The following is a 19,961-nucleotide window of genomic DNA, read 5'->3' as shown; positions in this document are numbered from 1 at the left end:
ATACATATATATATTAAATATATATATTAACAAATATTAAAAAGTATTAAACAAGTATTAAAAAACTCCGATTTATGTATATAATATACTTCATTCTTATATTTAATAAAATCATATTCTCGACATATATTTCTCAATATTTTTTATTGCAAAACAATGTTATTCTTTTATCTATTATGCCAGTTCAAACTATTCAATATAATGCTTTGATAAACATAAATTTTATTGCGAAACAATAATCGTATTCCTGTCTTATCTATTATATGCATATGAATTAGCATAAGAATAGGATTGTTTGGCAATAAAAAATATTGGGAATATATATCGAGGATTTTATTAAATATATAAGAATACACAATTATTATTAATGCAAACTATATACGACATTGCTTACGGTAGTGCTTAGTCTTTGCATGTTGTATAAGTTTTTAAAATTCGATTTAAATTCCGACATTATTCCTCCATTTCTTTCCTCAAAAATGTGTACAAATAATGTAATCTTTTTGTTTAATGCAGTAAGCAAATCAATATGAGATCAAATATTTTAAGTTTTTATTACGAGATATGTGCGTATATACATATCTAGAATTTGAAATATTCTATATTAAATTTGCGAATATCAGATCATCTTCTCTCTCCGAACAATATTGGATCTCTGAGAATATTTACACAAGTGGGTTCTCTATGCTCAGAGGACCGTCTCACGCGCCACGTTGAAAGTAGAATAGAAAACTTATATTACTTTTGCTTCCCCTAACACTCTCGACGTATATGAAGTAAGGAAATTCACAAGACAATGTATATTCTTGAAAAACTTTCTTTCGAAAAGACATCATAAATTCATTGATATTAAATATAAATTGGGAAAGTCTTCAAAAAAATACGGATGTTTATCCTTAATAATCTATATGAAATATATATATTTTTAAATTTTATTTGATCTCTAAAATATAAATTTAAGACTTATTAAAAAATTCGTCACAGATAATTGTCAGATATATTACGGACACCTTTCTCAATCTATATCAATATCCAAGTAGCAAAAAAAACATATAAGAATGTTTAAAACTCATTTTCAGAGATATTTTAAAAATGTTAAAATAATTGGTTAAGTCCTTTTATTCATTTAAAAAAACCTTTATTTTCACGTTAATGTAATATAAATATTAATTTAACGTTTATTAAATATTTAATATATTTCATTAATAAAATATTTAATATTTAATATATATATATATATATATATATATATATATATAAACGTTAAATAAATATTTATATTATATTAACGTTAAACTAAACGGTTTTTTAATGATTAAAAAAGGACTTAATCAATTATTTTAACATTTTTTAAATATCTTTAAAAATAAATTTTAAACATTTTTTATACATTTTTTTTGCTACTTGGGAATGTTTGCAGAGTTGGAAAGAATAATTTATATAATGCATATTGATATTTCTAAATAATATGAATAATAATCCAGATATATGTACATACGCACATATTAAATATTATAAACTGTTCTAATGCAATAAAAAATGAAGATGCATATTTTCAAACGGCAAAGACTCGCATAAATTTTCAATTTTTACGCACTATACCTTATAATGAATGGTTACCTTATAATGAAGAATGAATCCTCAGAGTCTCGTATTTAAAATGTGTAGCCCAAACTTTAATAATTCATCAAGTACTTCGTCGGCTGCAATCATTGCAATTCTCTTTTGCGGACTCGAATTGTCTATATAAAAACAAATTTAAATGTTTCAGGAATTGTTTTCTATATATAGATGTAAACACATACATGCGCAATTCGTAAAGAATTTCACGAGGACTTTTGGCAAGAGGACTATTTTGATATGCTTTTATTACATTAAATTATATGTACCTGCATGTATACATCCTCGGGGATCCGTGAGATTCTTTGACGTTCTTGCAGCTGCACGTATACGGGAAACACGTGCAAACTGAAGGCGAGACAAAGAGAAGAGCAAGACCGTAAGATCAATATAGGGGATGTTAGTTCGGTAACTGCTTTCCTGACTTCTCTCTCCATCTCTCTCTCCCTCTCTCGATCCTTCTCTCTGCGACACCACAGAGAATTTCTCCAGCCTCCGTCTTCCGTAATTACATTATCGTGGTATCGGCGCAGGGAATCAACGTTGTCCTATTGTCGCTGCAAGTGACAGTAAGGTTTAACTTCGAGTGCGGATTAATAGTAACCCGCAGGCTATCTTATACGACTTCGAAGACTGAATTCACAGTCTCGTATCCCGAGAATTACTCCGAAATTGAATTAATCTCTCTCTCTCTCTCTCTCTCTCTCTCTCTCTCTCTCTCTCTCTCTCTCTCTCTCTCTCTCTCTCTCTCTCTCTCTCTCTCTCTCTCTCTCTCTCTCTCTCTCTCTTGCTCTCTCTCCACAGTTCTAATTTAATTTCTACAAGTAAACAAAATACATATTTCTTCAGGTAAATAATTACAAATTTATGACGACATTCAAATTCTGCAACTCGCTTCGTGACAAAGAGAGAGAGAGAGAGAGATAAAGAGTTTTTTTTACACAAGGCGGTGCACTTTTTTTACACAATTTATGATAAGCATGCATATATTAGCTTTATACTAAAAAATTCCAATCCCGGCATGCGCGAATTGAATGATCTTTCGACTATTATAACACGTTAGATGAAAATTTCATTACCTGCGGATGTGTATACTTGAAAATTAATTAATTTTTACATTCAGAATTACATTCTAGCTCTGTCGTTACCGTTATTTCAAGAGGTACTGAGTGCCGAGTGCCGATGCAGACTATCGATATCTTACTATTTCGAGATCGATTGCGATTTTCGAGAGGTCGCTAAAGATAACCATGAAGTTATAAGAAATGCAATAATGATAATATAAAATATAAAATTGTAAATATAAATACAATTATTCTACATATAGATATAACTCGATAATAACAAAGTTTTCCTATTTTCTCAACCCTATATATAATACATAATATTTAAGATGAAAGTAAAATGATATGTAGTCTGAAAAAATTCTTCGAATGAAGAAATATTTACATTTACAATCATATAATTACACACGAGAGAAATATAAAACAATATCAAAGTCTTAAATATAAATATAAGTCTTCGCAAACGCATTATGCAAAAAAGAGAGAATTTGTATTAATATATATAATTATAGATATATAATATATATAATTAGATTATTATATAACCTCTAATATATACATACATACGATTTGTGTATTCGGGAGGCGGATGTAGATATATGCGAAAGCCGCGAAATACAAAGAGTTTCACCAAAAATCGATTAACTTCAACCTCCTCAATCAATTAAACTTCTTTGTCTCTTTTTAAGAACGTATTGAAGGAGACAAAGATATAGTTTAATCAGCCTGATTAAGTTAATCGGAGAAACTGGCCCAAAATAAGGATAGCAAGCTATAATCGATTAATCGCACGCGCTCGATTGGTCGATCGTCGATCGTGACGTTTAACAGCTGACACCAGCTGACACGGAAGTAAACAAAGTGGGAGTCGTATTGTGTTGAACGTAATCGAAACAATATGTCGTATTTGCGATGACGATGTACTTTCTAGATAAAGCTTTAATTACGCATCGTTTTTGATACGAGGAATCTGTCACTTCCTCGTGTCGTTTAGATAAAAATACGTATTTATATGATTTAATCAACAGGTACAGTACCCTTGATGATAACATTATAGTTGTATTTATATTTAAACGGTTGATTTTTAATTCGCTTGTGCAATCTCTTTGTTCTAATTAATTCCTCAATATATTCCTCTATAATCATGATGGTTACCTGACATCAGTACGCATGTTATTTTTTCTTAGGTCTGCGTATATAGACGAGATGCTTTATCTATACATCACGTTTGTGATCCTATCGTTTATCTCCACTGCGTTCTGTGGTGTGATACATTATCAGCCGGAAGCTGTTCATCTTTCTTATGGTGGTAAGTTTTATTTTAAGCCGATACTTATATGTAAAATTATTCAGTTGTCTCTTTACAATGAGAAGAAATTGTAATCTGAAACAAATTTTATTATTAGTTCTTCAAATATTAGTAAGATAGTTCTTTATCTATGCAAGTGTATTTTATATATAATTTTCAGATAACATTCACGATATCGTTGTTACCTGGAGCACAAGGAACGATACGGAAGAGTCGATAGTAGAATATGGCATAGGTGGATTTATTTTGCGAGCTGAAGGAAATTCTACTCTCTTCATCGATGGTGGTGCGAAAAAACGGAAACAGTATATCCACAAAGTGTTGCTAAAAAATTTAACACCCAACAGCAAATATAGTAAGCTAAACATTGTGTATTTTACTATTGATTATTAATTAAAGTTATGTTATGATGCTAATAATAAATTTTTACCATTCGCCATCAGTATATCACTGCGGTAGTCGCTATGGATGGTCAAATGTATTTTATATGAGAACTACGCCTGAGGACTCCACAGATTGGTCACCGCAAATAGTTATCTTTGGCGATATGGGTAATGAGAATGCGCAGAGTTTATCACGCCTTCAGGAAGAGACGGAACGTGGTTTATATGATGCTGCTATTCATGTTGGCGATTTTGCTTATGACATGCATAGTGACGATGCACGCGTAGGTGACGAATTTATGCGGCAAATTGAATCTGTGGCTGCTTATATACCATACATGACTGTACCTGGAAATCACGAAGAGAAATATAATTTTAGTAATTATAGGTATATATATGCTTGAATGATTTTTTGCCGATATTTTATTGAATACTTGCAAAAAATTTAATTCTATTTTAATTATATCTTTTCTAGAGCCCGATTCGCTATGCCAGGTGATTCGGAAGGCTTGTGGTATAGCTTTGATATAGGTCCTGTACATTTCGTAGCTATAGAAACTGAAGCTTATTATTTCATGAATTATGGTATAAAGCAAATGATTAAACAATACGAATGGTTGGATAAGGATCTGCGAGAAGCAAATAAACCTGAGGCAAGGTATGCGATCAATTAAAAGACTATTAAAATTAGACTATTAAAATGATAAGGATTGACAAAAAAAATTGCGATTACAGGGCTAAACGACCATGGATAGTAACATTCGGACATAGACCAATGTATTGCAGCAATGCTAATGCGGATGATTGCACCAATCATCAAAGTCTGATTAGAGTCGGATTGCCATTTTTAAATTGGTTCGGACTGGAGGATCTATTCTTCAAATATAAAGTGGATTTAGAAATCTGGGCACACGAACACAGTTACGAAAGATTGTGGCCCATGTACAACTTTCAAGTAATTGTCCAACCAATCGTATTATTTATATATTTTATGGAAAAAAACTCAGTATTAATGAAAATTATAATCATATAGGTGTATAATGGTAGTTATGAAGAACCGTATAAAAATTACAAAGCACCTGTGCATATAATTACTGGGTCAGCTGGTTGCAAAGAGGGTCGAGAGAAATTTGTTCCCAATCGACCGGCGTGGTCCGCATATCGCAGCTCGGATTATGGATACACAAGAATGAAGGCGTTCAATAAGACTCACGTGTATCTAGAACAGGTATTTCAAGAATAAATTTCGAAAATTAACGCTTTTTTTGTAACAAAATTATAAAACTTCTCTTGTTTCTGTGTTGCAAATAATAGGTATCCGATGATAAAGAAGGTGCTGTTCTAGATAGAGTTTGGCTCGTGAAAGAGAATACTTTACCACAGTACGTAGAAGTTTTTCCTTCAAAATAAAATATAAATGTCATTTTAATTAGCGCCATGTGATAAGTAGAAAACACAGACAAGAACATGTTAAAAAAGTTTTTCAAGCAATATTAGTTAGTAAGATTTTTCCTTCACTTTGACTGTATGTATAATTTTATACAATTATAATTCAAAGTTAATACATATTTTACGTAGGCTGGATAATACGATGGTCGAAATGTATACATGAACGAATATTAGCGTGATTTGCATATGAACAAGTAAAAAATTAGCAAATGCAAAAAACGTACAATATAATCCTTTAATTGTTAAAATATAAATATATATATATATGTATATATATAATTATTATATAGTATATAATATAGTATTAATAATGTATAGTATTAGTATAAGATTTCATATCCATCTAGCTCTCATAATTAATTAATATTCAATGATACGTAAAGGTATATAACAAATAGCCTTGACTGTTCATCGGGAAATCTTTTCGATTTTTAAAATTCGTTATAATTAGACATGTGTGAGTTTCTCGAAGTTTTACATATCACATATTTTGCAACTTTATTTCGGATAGAACTCATTCGAGCTATTATGTTCGGACTGCTTTTATAATTGTGTGATAAACATATTTTCAATCTAAATAAATTTTTTAACCTGTAGCTTTTGTGTATTCTGTATAATCACGAATTTTCGAAAAAACACCAATAATAGTTTATCTATTAAGATTAAATGATTAAGTCCCGATAGGTAATAATAGATAATAGGATAATCGTACACATAGTTACGTGGTTATTCTATATTTTCATATTTGCATTCGAATGTAATACATTATTTGCACTAGAGAATAATCGTTCACTAGGCACTTTGATCACAATTAAGCACAATTTATTTTGTGCCAATACCGTTAAGTCTAGCAACGATTTCAATTTTGATGACATGAGTAATGAAGAGTAAAATTTACATATTTCGTCACCCTCCATTAAAGAATTATTTTTACATAACAATTATATCTGAAACCGATCTTTTGAGATTACAAAAAAAGCGCGATTTTGTTTTTAACAAGGATAGAAACGTATATTTATATATAATGCAATTTATATATAAAACATTACTTTTTGTTATATGCGATCTAGAATGTTAATGTCTACATTTTGTGATTTAAAAACATCTTACTCAATGAAGATAGACAAACTGTAATATGTATTGAGAAGCATTATTTCAGAGCTCCCATTTTTTCAAATTCTAAGCTATATTGGACAACTATGGAATTGAATGTCTATTATGCTTAAGCTTTAAGCTCATAATATAAGCTCATGATCCAATAATTAGAATATCCAATTGCGGCAATGTAATAGAGAATTTAAACATATTTTCTATTTACACACAGCACATGTATCTATTCCAATAAGTTAATATATTTTATTATCTCGGAAATTTTATCTCACATATAGAGAATAGAAAATAGAAAAGCTGAAAATACTTAAGCTACAAGTTTCTTTTGAACAATCCTCCTATTGTTCCGAGCAATATTCCAAAAATAGTCGAACATTTGTTTCAAATAAGTGCTCCGAACTCTATACAATTCATAACTTTCGAATACTCGCACATCTCCAATTATTACCAGTCATAATAATGACGACTCTTATAAGGCTAAAAAAAGTGACCTCAAATTTATACAATAATTCAATTAAAGCTGATATTTTTTTTACTACAATTCTACTTTCGCAATGGACAAACCATTTTTTTTTTGCGTTTGGCTTTTTGCCAGCTGTAATTTTTTTACTTTGGCATCTGCCGTAACAGTCATCTACTGAATTAAAAAAAAAATATCAGGAACTGTCCTTCCATAAATAAGATAATAAACTTGGAAAGTGTCAAGTGTAGCTTTTGTTAAACAAAGATTTTTATACTTACGATTATCGCACATTCCTTGACGACAAGAAAATTATTCAATATTCACAATATATGTCTCTCAAGGAGTTTTAATTAACTCGATTCAATTAAGAACGTAATTTATAATCCCTGTCATATTCCTTTATACGCAGCAAATATTAATCTTACTATATCTCGACCTAATCTTATAGTATACATTTTGCCATATACAATTTTAGTGATTAATAATTATGTGTATAGGTGTTATATGCGAGCGCACACTTATACGCATAAATCTAATTTGCCATTGGAGATATGTAACAATCTCTTAAGATGCGTAAAAAAAGCATCATAAAGAAAGATAATTTTATTGATTTGCCTATCATCGGGAAAGTTTTAAGCTTTGCAGACAATTGTCAAGATACATATTGTAATTGAATGTTTTTGCTCGAGGTTTTTCATGCATTAATAAACCACACATCTCGTTATATTAATTAAGCAAGACACTTGACACTGTCAGTGATTAATAGAGACAATGGAAGAAGTTGCTGCAGAATGACTTTCTTGGTACGAAAATTGCGGAAAATGTTCTTGTTCTTCTGCTATAGAATTTAAACCTCCTCCACTACCTAAACAGCCCTGATCCGGGGGCGTAAGTTCAACACTTTCGCCGGTAAATTCACTATCAAAATATCGAGTGTCAATATCTGAAGTCACTTGCGGCTTAAAAGGTGGAGGAATCTTCTTCTGGACAAGATCCGTCCAATTGATACACGAGAAAAATGCGTGATTCATGATGTCTTTCGCATCATTGGGTCCGCCACCTAATCTTCTACTTGGATCCTTTATTAACAAACCTATAAAAATAATTGAAAAATGAATTCTCTCGTATAGAAACACTGTTATTATGATCATTAAAGTGACACTCACCACCAAGCATATCTCTTGCTTCATTACTAATCGTCCTAGGAAACCTTACTTCTTCCAATAAAATAAGCGTAAATAGCTTTTCATGATCTTTGTTATAAAAAGGTAATCGACCACACATCATTTCATACATGACTACACCTACACCCCACCAATCCACGGCTCGTCCATAATCATTATCTTCGAGCACTTCTGGTGCCAAATATTCTGGTGTTCCGCAAAATGTCTTTGTTGTCCTTCCTATAAATACATATCACAATTATATATATTAAAATTTACACACACGCATGCATACATGATTTATACATATATACACTTATACATATGCATATATATATATATATACGTTTGATTTTACTCTAGCTTTTAAAAATATAATACAAACCATATGTAATGTCTTCTTTACACAAACCAAAATCAGCAATTTTTATATGCCCGTCTTTGTCCAAGAGAAGATTTTCCAATTTGAGATCACGGTATATGATACCTTGCGAGTGTAAATAACCCAGAGCCGATATAATTTCTGCGCCGTAAAATCGAGTACGATCTTCACCAAATACTCGTGATCGACTCAAATGAAAAAATAATTCACCGCCATTTACATACTCCATAACAAAACACAATCTATCTGCCGTTTGAAAACTATATTTTAAAGACTAAAAATTAAAAAAACATATGTTAATTATATTACAAATACATATGTTAATTATATTACAAATACAGATAAATCTTAAATTATGAAACTGTAAAGATATAATAGTCAATAATGATATCTATATGTAAATAGATTATTAATAATAATGTATTAATAATAATAAAGAATATCTAGTAATAACGTATGTAAATAATGTAAATACATATGTGTTAAGTGATGTCTTATATACAATCAACGTACAATTAAAAAGGGATGATTAGTAGTGCGTAATACTCGGTTTTCGGTAAGTGTGTGCGCCACTTCATCTTTACGAATAATAACTTCCTTTCTTAAAATTTTGATAGCATATAAATGTCCTGTCGCTTTCTCTCTACAGAGAATTACCTTTCCAAAGGTCCCTTTTCCCAAAACTTTTAAAAATTCAAAATTCTCAAGTGTCTGGAACAAGTAAAAGAAAAATTTATAAATCAGAATTATTTGCAAATTTCTGTATACCCACAAATAGACATACACATATATACAGAAATGTGTGTTTTCTAAAACTGATAAGATAATTTATATCAATAAACAAGATTCCACAACTTACTACTTTCTTTTTGCCAGTGCTTTTACTACTTGAAGTTCCTTGGACGCTGAATTTTGCTGATAATTCATCAATACTACCACCGTCTATATCTGTAGATACAACACCTAAAGAACTACAAGAATCAGACCTAGCACCCACTGACGATTCCATATCAACATCTTCCGAAGAGGAAGATTGTTGCATTTGGGATTGTTCATGCTGCTGATTTTCTTCATTTGCTAACCTATCTGCTACATATCTGCAAAAAAGATGCAAGGAAAGAATTTGTATGAATATTACATACACTATATTTTAAAGCTTAACAGATTATTGTTCAATAAAATCATACCTGATTGCTGCTACCCAGTCTTCCCTTTCTTGTTCTGATTCTACATGAAATGTCCTTTCGATTACAGTTGTCCATTGCAGGCCTCTAATAACAAATGTATATGGTTTAGGTCTATCCACTGACATTATTTGGCATCCACGTACTGTAAAATTATTTAATGGCTGTGTCGATGTTTGCGCAGCCATTTGCGGATCAGGCTTTGCCTTGAATCCGACCAATGTACCATCGTCTCTCAAGACAAAATATCTTGATCTCCAATTTTTAATGTGTTCGCCTACAAAAAAATTATTTCATATTATATTTTCTGCATGAATTCAGCAAGATTGCGAAGAAAATAGTTTCTAATCAAATATTTAACAAGTTCTTAAATCTCTGGACTTTTTTAACATTCTATACTTCCACTCAAAACTATCATTCATAAATTTCATCTTTACTGTTATAGTAGTAATTAATATAAAATTGTATAAAAAATATGTAGTTAATATAAAATTTCATTAATATATCCAATATATACAAGATAAAAGAGAGATTATTATTGCCCAAGAATTTATAGTGCAAAATAATGAATAGAATTAAATACTATTTTCTAGAAAAGGCAACAAACACCATACAATAGACATGAAAAAAAACGCATGGTAACAAATATCTTCAACTTCAATAAAAACATCACGAGGACCAAACGTGAGACTCGACGTCTCCGTAGACGAGATTTTCGTCCACGTCTCTCATCATCCTCCTCACTTTATAGATGGGTCTTAAATAATACGAGGCACCACGTGTTCGTGACACATACGTGGGGAGAGAAAAATACAACAATCACGAGACGCGCGTCCCCCGAGTAAGTAAACATTGCGCAAGACGTAAATATTATGATCCCGTTACGGGGGGTCTCGGCGTAGTTAGGTACCGCGTTTTTGGAGCCAGCCCTCCTTGACGATGCGCTGACCGCCGGCGCTGCCGCCCCCGGTGCCGCCTCCGCTGACGCTTCCGCTTCCACTGCCATTATTACCGCTGACGCCGACGACACCGACATTGACACCGACACCGCCGCCGCCGCCGCTTCCGCCACTTCCGCCACTAACACCGCCGCCGCCGCCGCCACCGGACGCTGCGACGTTCATCGCCGCGTCCCCCATCACTCTTTCGTCTTGGCGCACTTGTCGATATTCCGCGGATGCCCCAGGTTCCGTGTCGCGCCTGGAGCCTCACGAGAATAATCGCGGATAACACGCAGTAGCGGGAGTGGTGCGCGTATACAAACTTGAGTAATCATAGATACGCGTGTGGCAGGTAATGCATATGTACACACACAAGTGATCGCCGACGTGATCACGCCGAACCCGACGAGGGAGACGTCAGAGAGCGGCGGCGCGACGGTCGCCCTCGGCTCCTTTCGTGCGCCGCGTTTTCAATCTCGCGATTGGAGCCCCGTTTACAAATTTACGGCGCGTCCCTAGACCAGTGTTGCCAATTTCAGGGCGAGAGAGAGCCGGAGAGAGCGCGTGTCGATGTGCGCGGGTGCGCGGCGCGTTCGACTGTGAATCGACTTTGACCTTCGGCGCTACGTCACACGTCACACGTCACACATCGGAATTCGGTCGCGGAGTGGGGGGGTGGGGGGTGCTCACGTGCGCGGCGCCGCGGCGCGCGCACCCCCCCACTCACCTAGCCCCCCCACTCACCTAGCCCCCCACCACGCCTCCCCCGCGCGCTTGACGCTTGACATTCCTCGTTCGGTCATCGGAGTCATCGGACGCGTCGTATCTATATATTTTGTAACTTCATGACGCGTTCGATTCAATATTTCCCTCCTTATTTGATTAATTATATTTCATGATTATTGAAATATTGTAGATGAATTAATATATTAAAATATGAAAATGTTATTTTATATTAATCCTAATGTGTGTTTAATCTTGTTTGTCAGACACTTGGATTTACGTGTGGGAATTAAATATATAAATGGACTCTCCTTCTCTCTTTCTCTCTGTTTACTGTAGATGTAGATATGAATGGGAAAAAAAGAAAGAAATACAACGTGCGCAAAAGACATCAAATTCAAATTGAGGTTAAACACATGTAGAAAAAGAGAAGGCGGAGTGTCTGTATCTTTGTCTCTTGAGCGAAAAGAAAAGTGTTTAAAATTATTCAATCTGCGATATTTATATCAAATTATATATATTTCGTTTATCAGAGCGTATTTATTCTGTAAATTTAGAGAAAAATGGTTACGTCGTGTTGTTTATGCGCAGTAGAATGCGTTCCCTTTAATCCACAACGATCATTTCACAGGTTATAAATGTGAACATATATATATATATAATCAGAGAAATAATATAATAAAAATGTAATATTGATAATTGTGGAAGAATATTATTTATATCCTAATATCTACAGTTATAATGAGAAATGTTAATCAAAGATTTGATCAATTATAAATGTGATAAAAATCGTTGATAGTCTATAAGATTTAATTAAATTTACTTTCTTAATCTTTATCAAGTATTTTTTAATAATAGGATTGAGATAATTAATCGAATTTTTTGCATATCAAAGTAGTGAAAAAATGTGTTAATAATTTAGTATTGTAAAATTGTTCTAAATTACTTTATCACGTTTACTTCAAATATTTTTGTTACTTATATTCTATATATATATAAGATCAGAAACTGTTATAAAATTTGTACAATGTTTATAGGATACCAATAGATGAACATATGAGGAAAATATGGTTTAATATAATTGGCCGTATTGTGTCTTACAAAGGGGCCAGAGTTTGCAGTGACCATTTCACGGAGCATGATTTTCATGAAATGAGCGTCTACTCAAAAATCAGAAGATTAAGGAATACTGCAATTCCTACTCTTCGGCTCAAGCGAAACAGGTAGAGAGAAGAATTTTACATTAAAAATAATAAGTAAGATTATAATTACATAATATTTAAAACATTTGCTTTTAGAAAAGATGAAACGAGCGAATCATCCTTATTTCAAGAAACTAATACTAATGTTTCGGAAATTGAATCTCAAAATGATTCCGAAATTGAATCTCAAAATGAAAAGAATGTAATTTATTGTAATCGAATTGCGTGGAATTGCAATACAGAAAATTGTGAAGATAATACAAGCAGTAATGTTGAAAATAAAGAAAGGTGAGCAAATACAAGTAATATTTTCTAATGTTATGATAATTTTTACTTATAAATAATATTTCTTTTTCTGTAGCAAATATGTGGAACAATCATCGCCCATTTTAAATGTAACTGAAAATTTAGTCAATGTGCCTCTAGATTCAGAAAGAAAAATAAATACTATATTTATTAATGATCAGAAAGACGTTGATGATAATTTTGTGAACAAAAATGATATAAATGGAAAAAGGTAAGAAAAGTTTTTTATTTTACAAATATGTAAATTTATCTTACAAATATAAATATTATAAACTCTTTTATTTTTTTTCTAGGAAATTGCCATCGTCTAATTTAGAAAATTCTAAACATAAGATTTTTGTACATATGTCCAGATATAATAGAGAATTCTTTAGAAAAATAGATTTTTCTTCAGATAAAAAGTGGTTAGCGTTTAAGAGATATGTTGCCTATAATAGGCATCAAAATAAAGTTTTGACACAACGAAATAGACGTTTGCATAATAAAATAGACGCACTTCAGAGTATGTTGAAGGATTTAATGTAACCTTAGATAAAACCTAGGAAAATAATTATATATATTAGGATAGTTGCTAATTGTACATATGATTTGATGACTGAATACTAAAATTGATTTACAATTATAATACTTTTAATTATTTTAATTATATTTAATATTTTATTATTTTAATAATTATAAATTATATTATGTATAATATTTGTATGTATACATTTACATATATATCATATATATATATATATATATATATATATATTATATTATACAATATATTATATATACAATTATATATATTAATTATATATACAATTATACATATATTACATTATATATGTATAATTATATTATACATTATGAGAAAGTAAATATAAAAATCAAACTTGACATGTATGTACATTGCGAAAGCGAGAAACTCGCGCATGCGTAACAGCGCAGGTGCAGCTGTCAGCTGTTTGACTCTCATTCGCGTATATATTTAAATGCAACATAGGGTATCATTAGACCCCTCGTAAAAAAATATAATAGGAAAAAGTAATAACATTACAAAATGAATAATATAATAATTCCTATCGATCAAATAAGAAATTATAGTTATCAAGATCATTGATAGTTCTTGGTCTATTCTCAATTTATTACGCGAATATTTTTGTGCAAAATTTTTGTCCAATCTACAGATTTGACAAACTATATATAATATAGCATTTACTTTATACATTATTAATGTAAGAGATAACAAAAAATTGAATAATTTATGCAAATTAAAAGACGAGTAGCATCTGACAAATACAGATCTGTCAAGGTCGGTGACCTTTGCACCGTCAATGACGTATTTATACATGCACGTGAATAATTTGTCTGGTGTATGATATATTTACTGTGATATTTACTGTCCACTTTACTTGTATTCGTTATGCATTGTATATATATGTATATCAATGTATGTGTGTGTGTGTAGTAATGAGACTTGACATGTTTATACAGTGCTTATAATACTAGTGCTTTGTCACATTGTTATCCTGCCACTCTCTCATAAATTTGATACATTTTATATTTGCCTGCCTTCGAAATTAATTCGCATATTGGATCACAAAATGTTTGTCTTAACTCGAAACAAGTTCCAAAAAACTATGGTAAATCTCTTATTTAACATATGGTGTGTGTTGTATAACATATATATTTTTGATATTTAATTTTTATAAGATTTGACGCACTTTTATATTTGTTTTTATTTCCTCTTTCTCTGTTATATATATTACAGATAAGCCGTGGAGGAGTCGTGCTAACACAACAATTAGCTAGGTATTAAATGTTTTGTTTTTATATTTCTAGCAATAGAGGAAGCGTTTTTCATATGTTACATTTATAAAACTTATTTTGAAAACTTACATTAATTAATCATAACTATATGAAATTAGTTATTATACAACTAGTGTCACATATAAATTAAATGACTATAACTTAAGGATTCTGTAAAATATCAAATTTTATAAATATAACAATTTATTTTACATAAGTATACAAATATTAATGTATTCGCGTTTATTTCAGGAGTACTGTGCCGTTATATGATACTTCTGAGTATCAATATCTGCAAATTAGTAAAGTTCCAACATTACATTTTCAAGCTTCCTTACCACGATTACCAGTACCAAAGCTCGAAGATACATGTAGGAGATATTTGAATGCACAGAAACCTGTATTGAACGACAAGGAATTGCAAAACACATCATCCTGCGTCTCGAAATTTCTTGCCAGTGAGGGACAAAGTTTGCAAAAACAGCTGATCCATAATAATAATGAAAACCCACGTACTAGTTACATTAGTGAACCGTGGTTCGATATGTATTTACGAGATCGCAAGCCTTTACCAATCAATTACAATCCTTTCTTAATTTACACACCAGAATCCGATCCGAAATATAATACACAATTGGTAAAGGCGACAAATCTCGTTGTGTCATCATTGAGATTCTTGAAGTCTCTCAAAAATAATATTTTAGAACCAGAAGTATTTCATATGAAGCCTGAAAAATCGGATACTGAACTGTTTCGCAATGTCACAAGACTGATTCCACCTCGCTTTAGCTGGTATGGTGCTTACTTGTTTAAGGTAATAAAAAATTTTATTTGTGAAATATTGAAATATTGAAAAAGAAATATGTAGAATATGTAGAATATGTAGAGCATGTTTAATAAGAAAATTTTTTGTTATAGGCTTTTCCATTGGATATGTCGCAATATAAAAATCTATTTAATACAACTAGAATACCAGAATTGGAGAAGGATGTAATCTTCCATGATTCTTCAGCAAAGCACTTGGTTGTACTAAGGAGAGGTCATTTTTACGCGTTTGATGTTTTAGATTCAAACGATTTTATTTGTAGTCCTAGAGAGATAGCTGCATGCTTAAAGGCGATTCTGGAAGATGATAGGCCACCAAATAAACATCCTGTAGGAGTTCTTACGACATCAGAAAGGGATCAATGGGCACAAGCACGTTCGCATTTAGTTGAAACAGGGAATCGAGAAATTCTGAAGAAAATTGATTCAGCTGTATTTGTAATGATCTTGGATGACGAAGTTATTGGTACTGATCATAACAAGCTACTTAGAACATATTTACATGCGGATGGTACCAATCGATGGTTCGACAAGTCGTTTTCTCTCATTGTTTCTAAGGACGGTTACAGTGGAATCAATTTTGAACATTCATGGGGTGATGGTGTTGCAGCACTCAGATATTTCCAGGTGAGTACATTATTCTATAGTTTTAGACATATTAATTACAAAAGTAATAATTACAAAAAGAACTTCTAAAGATTTCAAGATATAAAAATCTTATTCTTCAGGATGTGAAAGCTGATATATCTAAAAAACCTAGATTCCATCCTGATGAAGTAAATGAACTTGCGCAAGAAAGTGTAAACATTGAGAGACTACAATTTTCTATAGATGCAAAGAGCGAAGATATTATTAATCAACAAAAAGCGAAATATCAAGATTGGATCAATCGACTCCGCATTGGTTATACAATATATGAGGAGTTTGGTAAAAATCAGTGTAAGAAGTTCGGAGTAAGTCCAGATGCCGTGATGCAGCTGGCATTCCAGTTAGCATTGTACATTCTAGAAGACAAAGTGGTACCCACTTATGAATCTTGCAGCACAGCTGCATATAAACATGGCAGAACAGAAACTATCAGACCTTGTACATTAGAGACTAAAAAAATCTGCATTGCTATGGCTCGAAAGCAAACTGAGCTTTCTAAATCAGATTTAAAAAGAATGATACTCGATTGTAGTAAAGCTCACAATGTACTTACAAAAGAGGCAGTAATGGGTAATTAATTTCATTAAACAAGTTTCGAATAAATAAATTTAAAAAATAAAGAAAATGTCGATTTATAATAATATTTCTTATTTTACAGGCCAAGGATTTGATAGACATCTGTTTGCCTTGAAAAATATTGCAGAAAAATCGGATTCCATTAAGCCAGTCATTTTTCAAGATCCAGCTTACAACGCTTTAAATTACAATATATTGTCTACATCCACTTTATCAAGTCCGGTTGTAATAGCTGGTGGATTTGGACCAGTAGTATCCGATGGTTATGGAATAGGGTAAGCTATTCATATTGCATTGAAAATATGTCAACTGTTTATATTCTATTCTTTTTGGAATATATTGTGGTTTAAATACAGAGAATTAATGTATATTTTTTAGATATATGATTCAAGATGAACGATTGGGTACTGTTGTCACAAGTTATGAAGGCAGTCGTAATGCCACCAATTATGTACAAACATTGGAACATGCATTCAAGAGCATCCATGATGTACTATGCACATAAGATATCGCTGTATATTATATAGCCAGATACATTTTATATTTTTTCCGAAATCATTGACACAATATATATTACGATATACATTATACAGATATATTATACATTTACACAAGAAAATGTTTACAATGTTATCTATATCAGGAGTATCACATTTCTCCATTTTTGAAATTTTAAACAAAAATGACAATGAGTTACTTTTGAGAAATATAATAAGAGAATATAGAATAGAATAAGAAACTTTTATATACAATTGTTGAGAATAAATATTTTTAATATTATTTATACATAATTGATAATTTGATACTAATTTTTATAATCAACCAACAATTTTGCTAATAATTAATTAGCGATTAGATATATGATTATATATATGTATATATATGAAGGGTAAATTATTACAGATATTATTTTACATTACTCTATTACTCATGTGAACAAGAAAATATGTACATTGACTTATGTAAAAGTGAGTGTTATAACATATTCAAAATGTGAAACAAAAAAATTATTTTGTTTTCTAATATTGATAAAAATTCATGTTTATAATTTCTACTTAATCTTATTGTTAGTCATTTTTCTGTTTCAAAAGAAATGGAAATGTGTCTAAAACAATATAGACAATAAAGCACAACATTCATAGTTATAGATATTAGGATGAATGTTAAATTAGAGCTTCATGAAAATTGCACGAGTGGAATTATATAGATACGCAGTAATTCATATATTGGTATCTAGAAATTTCTTATTATTTCATATAACGATTTCATAGATGCACAATCATTCCTTTATAATCTTTCACTGATGACTAAGTATGGAATGGAACATTATGATCTCTTATAATTTATACCTTGTCACCCATTTTCACTTTGGAAGTCTGAAAAAAAAATTATTTAATGAATAACTTGTATAAAGAAAATATAAAAACATTATAATACACAATTTTAAATATTTGTTACATTCAAATTGACATATTTATGTATTAACTTACCATATAAATACCGACAATTAAGCCGAAAAGTCCTATAGCAGAACCAAAAATCTCAACTATAAGAATCTTCACGAAAAGAGCGGAGTTTGCCGCATCGGCGAGAGCTGCTCCGGAACCTACGATGCCGACTGCTATGCCGCAGAAAAGATTGACCATGCCAACGGAGAGACCAGCACCAAACATTAAGTATCCAGCCAACCAGTTCTGATTCTTAAGCTCCTCGTTCAACATAGCCTCGGTATAAGTGAATTTTTCGAGCATTCCAGACAAAACAATAGCGGTAATCAGGCCATAGATAGCTACAGCCTCGCAAAATATCACGGAAATCAAATTCTTTGTCTTGATCCTAGGCGCTTTTACACCTCCGCCGACAATAGATACTCCTGTCGTATGGATACCTCTGAAAAGATGAATATCATGATAAATAACTTGATGCTATTCTAAGTCTTAGTGGACTACAAATACATTTATTATCAAACTTACAATGCTGCTCCTACTACAGATAAAGCTACTGACAAGCCTATGCCCAATGTAGACCACATGTATGGAGAAGTATTCGTTAAGAACCTAGACAGAAAAATAAATATTATATTTAATATCTCATTGTGCCAAGAATTCAATAATATAAGAAATAACTATATGAGATATATAAATGTATGATTATACATACCATGCAATGCTAATTTGCTCTCCCTTGCCAGTAAATACATAATACAAAACTGTAACATAAAATATATATAATACAGTATTAATTCAATAAAATAAATAATGTTTGATATAAAACAACTTGTGACAGCAGACATATATATAATTCAGCAAAATGTTGACTTTTGATTCGACATTTTTTTACGAGCTTATTGCATATGTCTATTTTTTAATATAATATTAATAATATTAATATAATAACTTATTTTTTAATATAAATAAAGCATATAATAAAGCCATACCTAAAATAAGAATCGTGATCGAGGAGGTGGCTGCAAATGTGCTACCTAAAATGTACCTCATTGACGCCATTGTAAATTATTTTATCCAATACAAATTATATTTAAAGTCCTGTCAATTTACGGTCGACACTCCGGAGAAGCTAAACGGCCGGGCGCGACAATTTTCTCCGACAAATTTTTTAATCTCTGCATCCGAAACACCGATAGAAAATCTCGCCTGTCGCTATCATGTGACGACTGTTGGCGATCAGTTGTGTTCGAAGAGGTTACTCGTCGGGTGAAGTAGCGTCCAATTGACCAATAGAAACGAGGAAATCTTTTTACTCTGATTGGTCGATCAAACGTCACTCTATCTGACGAGCAAGATTTTCGAACGCACTTA

General features: G+C 31.6%; 5 protein-coding genes across 7 annotated transcripts; 3 read left to right on the top strand and 2 right to left on the bottom strand.

Annotated features, from left to right (window-relative positions):
* The first annotated feature begins 3,535 nt into the window (after positions 1-3,535).
* On the top strand, positions 3,536-6,091 carry LOC145942421 (acid phosphatase type 7). Its single transcript, XM_083049122.1, has 8 exons — positions 3,536-3,712; positions 3,872-3,993; positions 4,154-4,348; positions 4,437-4,764; positions 4,852-5,034; positions 5,112-5,331; positions 5,410-5,604; positions 5,691-6,091. Exons 2-8 carry the CDS (start codon positions 3,891-3,893, stop codon positions 5,784-5,786), a joined length of 1,320 nt encoding a protein of 439 aa, XP_082905248.1. The 5' UTR covers positions 3,536-3,712; positions 3,872-3,890; the 3' UTR covers positions 5,787-6,091.
* A 29-nt stretch (positions 6,092-6,120) lies between these two features.
* Akt (AKT serine/threonine protein kinase) lies at positions 6,121-11,460 on the bottom strand. Of its 2 annotated transcripts, none has more exons than XM_083049120.1 (7): positions 11,038-11,460; positions 10,131-10,404; positions 9,803-10,040; positions 9,457-9,654; positions 8,947-9,217; positions 8,565-8,801; positions 6,121-8,491 (listed from the first exon to the last, which is right to left on the bottom strand). In XM_083049120.1, the coding sequence occupies exons 1-7, from the start codon at positions 11,264-11,266 to the stop codon at positions 8,151-8,153; spliced, it is 1,788 nt and encodes a 595-aa protein (XP_082905246.1). In that variant the 5' UTR covers positions 11,267-11,460; the 3' UTR covers positions 6,121-8,150. The 2 variants fall into 2 exon arrangements, with proteins under 2 accessions (XP_082905246.1, XP_082905247.1); XM_083049121.1 differs by lacking the exon at positions 11,038-11,460 and adding an exon at positions 10,742-10,901 and having other exon boundaries at positions 6,131-8,491.
* Positions 11,461-11,743: 283 nt separating this feature from the next.
* LOC145942422 (uncharacterized) lies at positions 11,744-13,924 on the top strand. Its single transcript, XM_083049123.1, has 6 exons — positions 11,744-11,905; positions 12,349-12,422; positions 12,829-13,014; positions 13,090-13,281; positions 13,355-13,510; positions 13,593-13,924. The coding sequence occupies exons 2-6, from the start codon at positions 12,355-12,357 to the stop codon at positions 13,822-13,824; spliced, it is 834 nt and encodes a 277-aa protein (XP_082905249.1). The 5' UTR covers positions 11,744-11,905; positions 12,349-12,354; the 3' UTR covers positions 13,825-13,924.
* A 633-nt stretch (positions 13,925-14,557) lies between these two features.
* Positions 14,558-17,661, top strand: Cpt2 (Carnitine palmitoyltransferase 2). 2 transcript variants are annotated; one of them, XM_083049580.1, is made up of 7 exons: positions 14,558-14,950; positions 15,056-15,096; positions 15,346-15,907; positions 16,012-16,545; positions 16,647-17,136; positions 17,225-17,417; positions 17,521-17,661. In XM_083049580.1, exons 1-7 carry the CDS (start codon positions 14,948-14,950, stop codon positions 17,645-17,647), a joined length of 1,950 nt encoding a protein of 649 aa, XP_082905706.1. In that variant the 5' UTR covers positions 14,558-14,947; the 3' UTR covers positions 17,648-17,661. The 2 variants fall into 2 exon arrangements, with proteins under 2 accessions (XP_082905706.1, XP_082905705.1); XM_083049579.1 differs by having other exon boundaries at positions 14,560-14,927.
* LOC145942652 (V-type proton ATPase 21 kDa proteolipid subunit c'') lies at positions 17,442-19,845 on the bottom strand. The gene is made up of 5 exons (XM_083049581.1): positions 19,580-19,845; positions 19,303-19,351; positions 19,116-19,199; positions 18,633-19,032; positions 17,442-18,518 (listed from the first exon to the last, which is right to left on the bottom strand). The coding sequence occupies exons 1-5, from the start codon at positions 19,647-19,649 to the stop codon at positions 18,486-18,488; spliced, it is 636 nt and encodes a 211-aa protein (XP_082905707.1). The 5' UTR covers positions 19,650-19,845; the 3' UTR covers positions 17,442-18,485.
* Between the last annotated feature and the right edge of the window lie 116 nt (positions 19,846-19,961).

The sequence above is a fragment of the Prenolepis imparis genome, unplaced genomic scaffold (genome assembly GCF_030444845.1).
Source record: "Prenolepis imparis isolate NDT839.2.m4 unplaced genomic scaffold, iyPreImpa1.0 SCAF_11, whole genome shotgun sequence".
Taxonomy (NCBI): Eukaryota; Metazoa; Arthropoda; class Insecta; order Hymenoptera; family Formicidae; genus Prenolepis; species Prenolepis imparis.
Note: the sequence above shows the minus strand (reverse complement) of the source record. Positions and strands in the feature narration are given on the sequence as shown.

Coding starts and splice junctions, on each gene's coding strand:
- LOC145942421 (XM_083049122.1), top strand. CDS start 3,891: ATGCTTTATCTATACATCACGTTTGTGATCCTATCGTTTATCTCCACT. Junction 4,349..4,436: donor AACACCCAACAGCAAATATA/GTAAGCTAAACA, acceptor ATTCGCCATCAG/TATATCACTGCGGTAGTCGC. Junction 5,035..5,111: donor GCAAATAAACCTGAGGCAAG/GTATGCGATCAA, acceptor TTGCGATTACAG/GGCTAAACGACCATGGATAG.
- Akt (XM_083049120.1), bottom strand. CDS start 11,266: ATGGGGGACGCGGCGATGAACGTCGCAGCGTCCGGTGGCGGCGGCGGC. Junction 10,405..11,037: donor GGGCTGGCTCCAAAAACGCG/GTACCTAACTAC, acceptor ATTTTTTTGTAG/GCGAACACATTAAAAATTGG. Junction 8,802..8,946: donor TAAAGAAGACATTACATATG/GTTTGTATTATA, acceptor ATGTATTTATAG/GAAGGACAACAAAGACATTT.
- LOC145942652 (XM_083049581.1), bottom strand. CDS start 19,649: ATGGCGTCAATGAGGTACATTTTAGGTAGCACATTTGCAGCCACCTCC. Junction 19,033..19,115: donor TCTGTAGTAGGAGCAGCATT/GTAAGTTTGATA, acceptor TCATCTTTTCAG/AGGTATCCATACGACAGGAG. Junction 18,519..18,632: donor TAATTGTCGGTATTTATATG/GTAAGTTAATAC, acceptor TTTTTTTTTCAG/ACTTCCAAAGTGAAAATGGG.
- LOC145942422 (XM_083049123.1), top strand. CDS start 12,355: ATGGTTACGTCGTGTTGTTTATGCGCAGTAGAATGCGTTCCCTTTAAT. Junction 12,423..12,828: donor CCACAACGATCATTTCACAG/GTTATAAATGTG, acceptor CAATGTTTATAG/GATACCAATAGATGAACATA. Junction 13,282..13,354: donor AATGTTGAAAATAAAGAAAG/GTGAGCAAATAC, acceptor CTTTTTCTGTAG/CAAATATGTGGAACAATCAT.
- Cpt2 (XM_083049579.1), top strand. CDS start 14,889: ATGTTTGTCTTAACTCGAAACAAGTTCCAAAAAACTATG. Junction 15,908..16,011: donor ATGGTGCTTACTTGTTTAAG/GTAATAAAAAAT, acceptor TTTTTGTTATAG/GCTTTTCCATTGGATATGTC. Junction 17,418..17,520: donor TCCGATGGTTATGGAATAGG/GTAAGCTATTCA, acceptor TATATTTTTTAG/ATATATGATTCAAGATGAAC.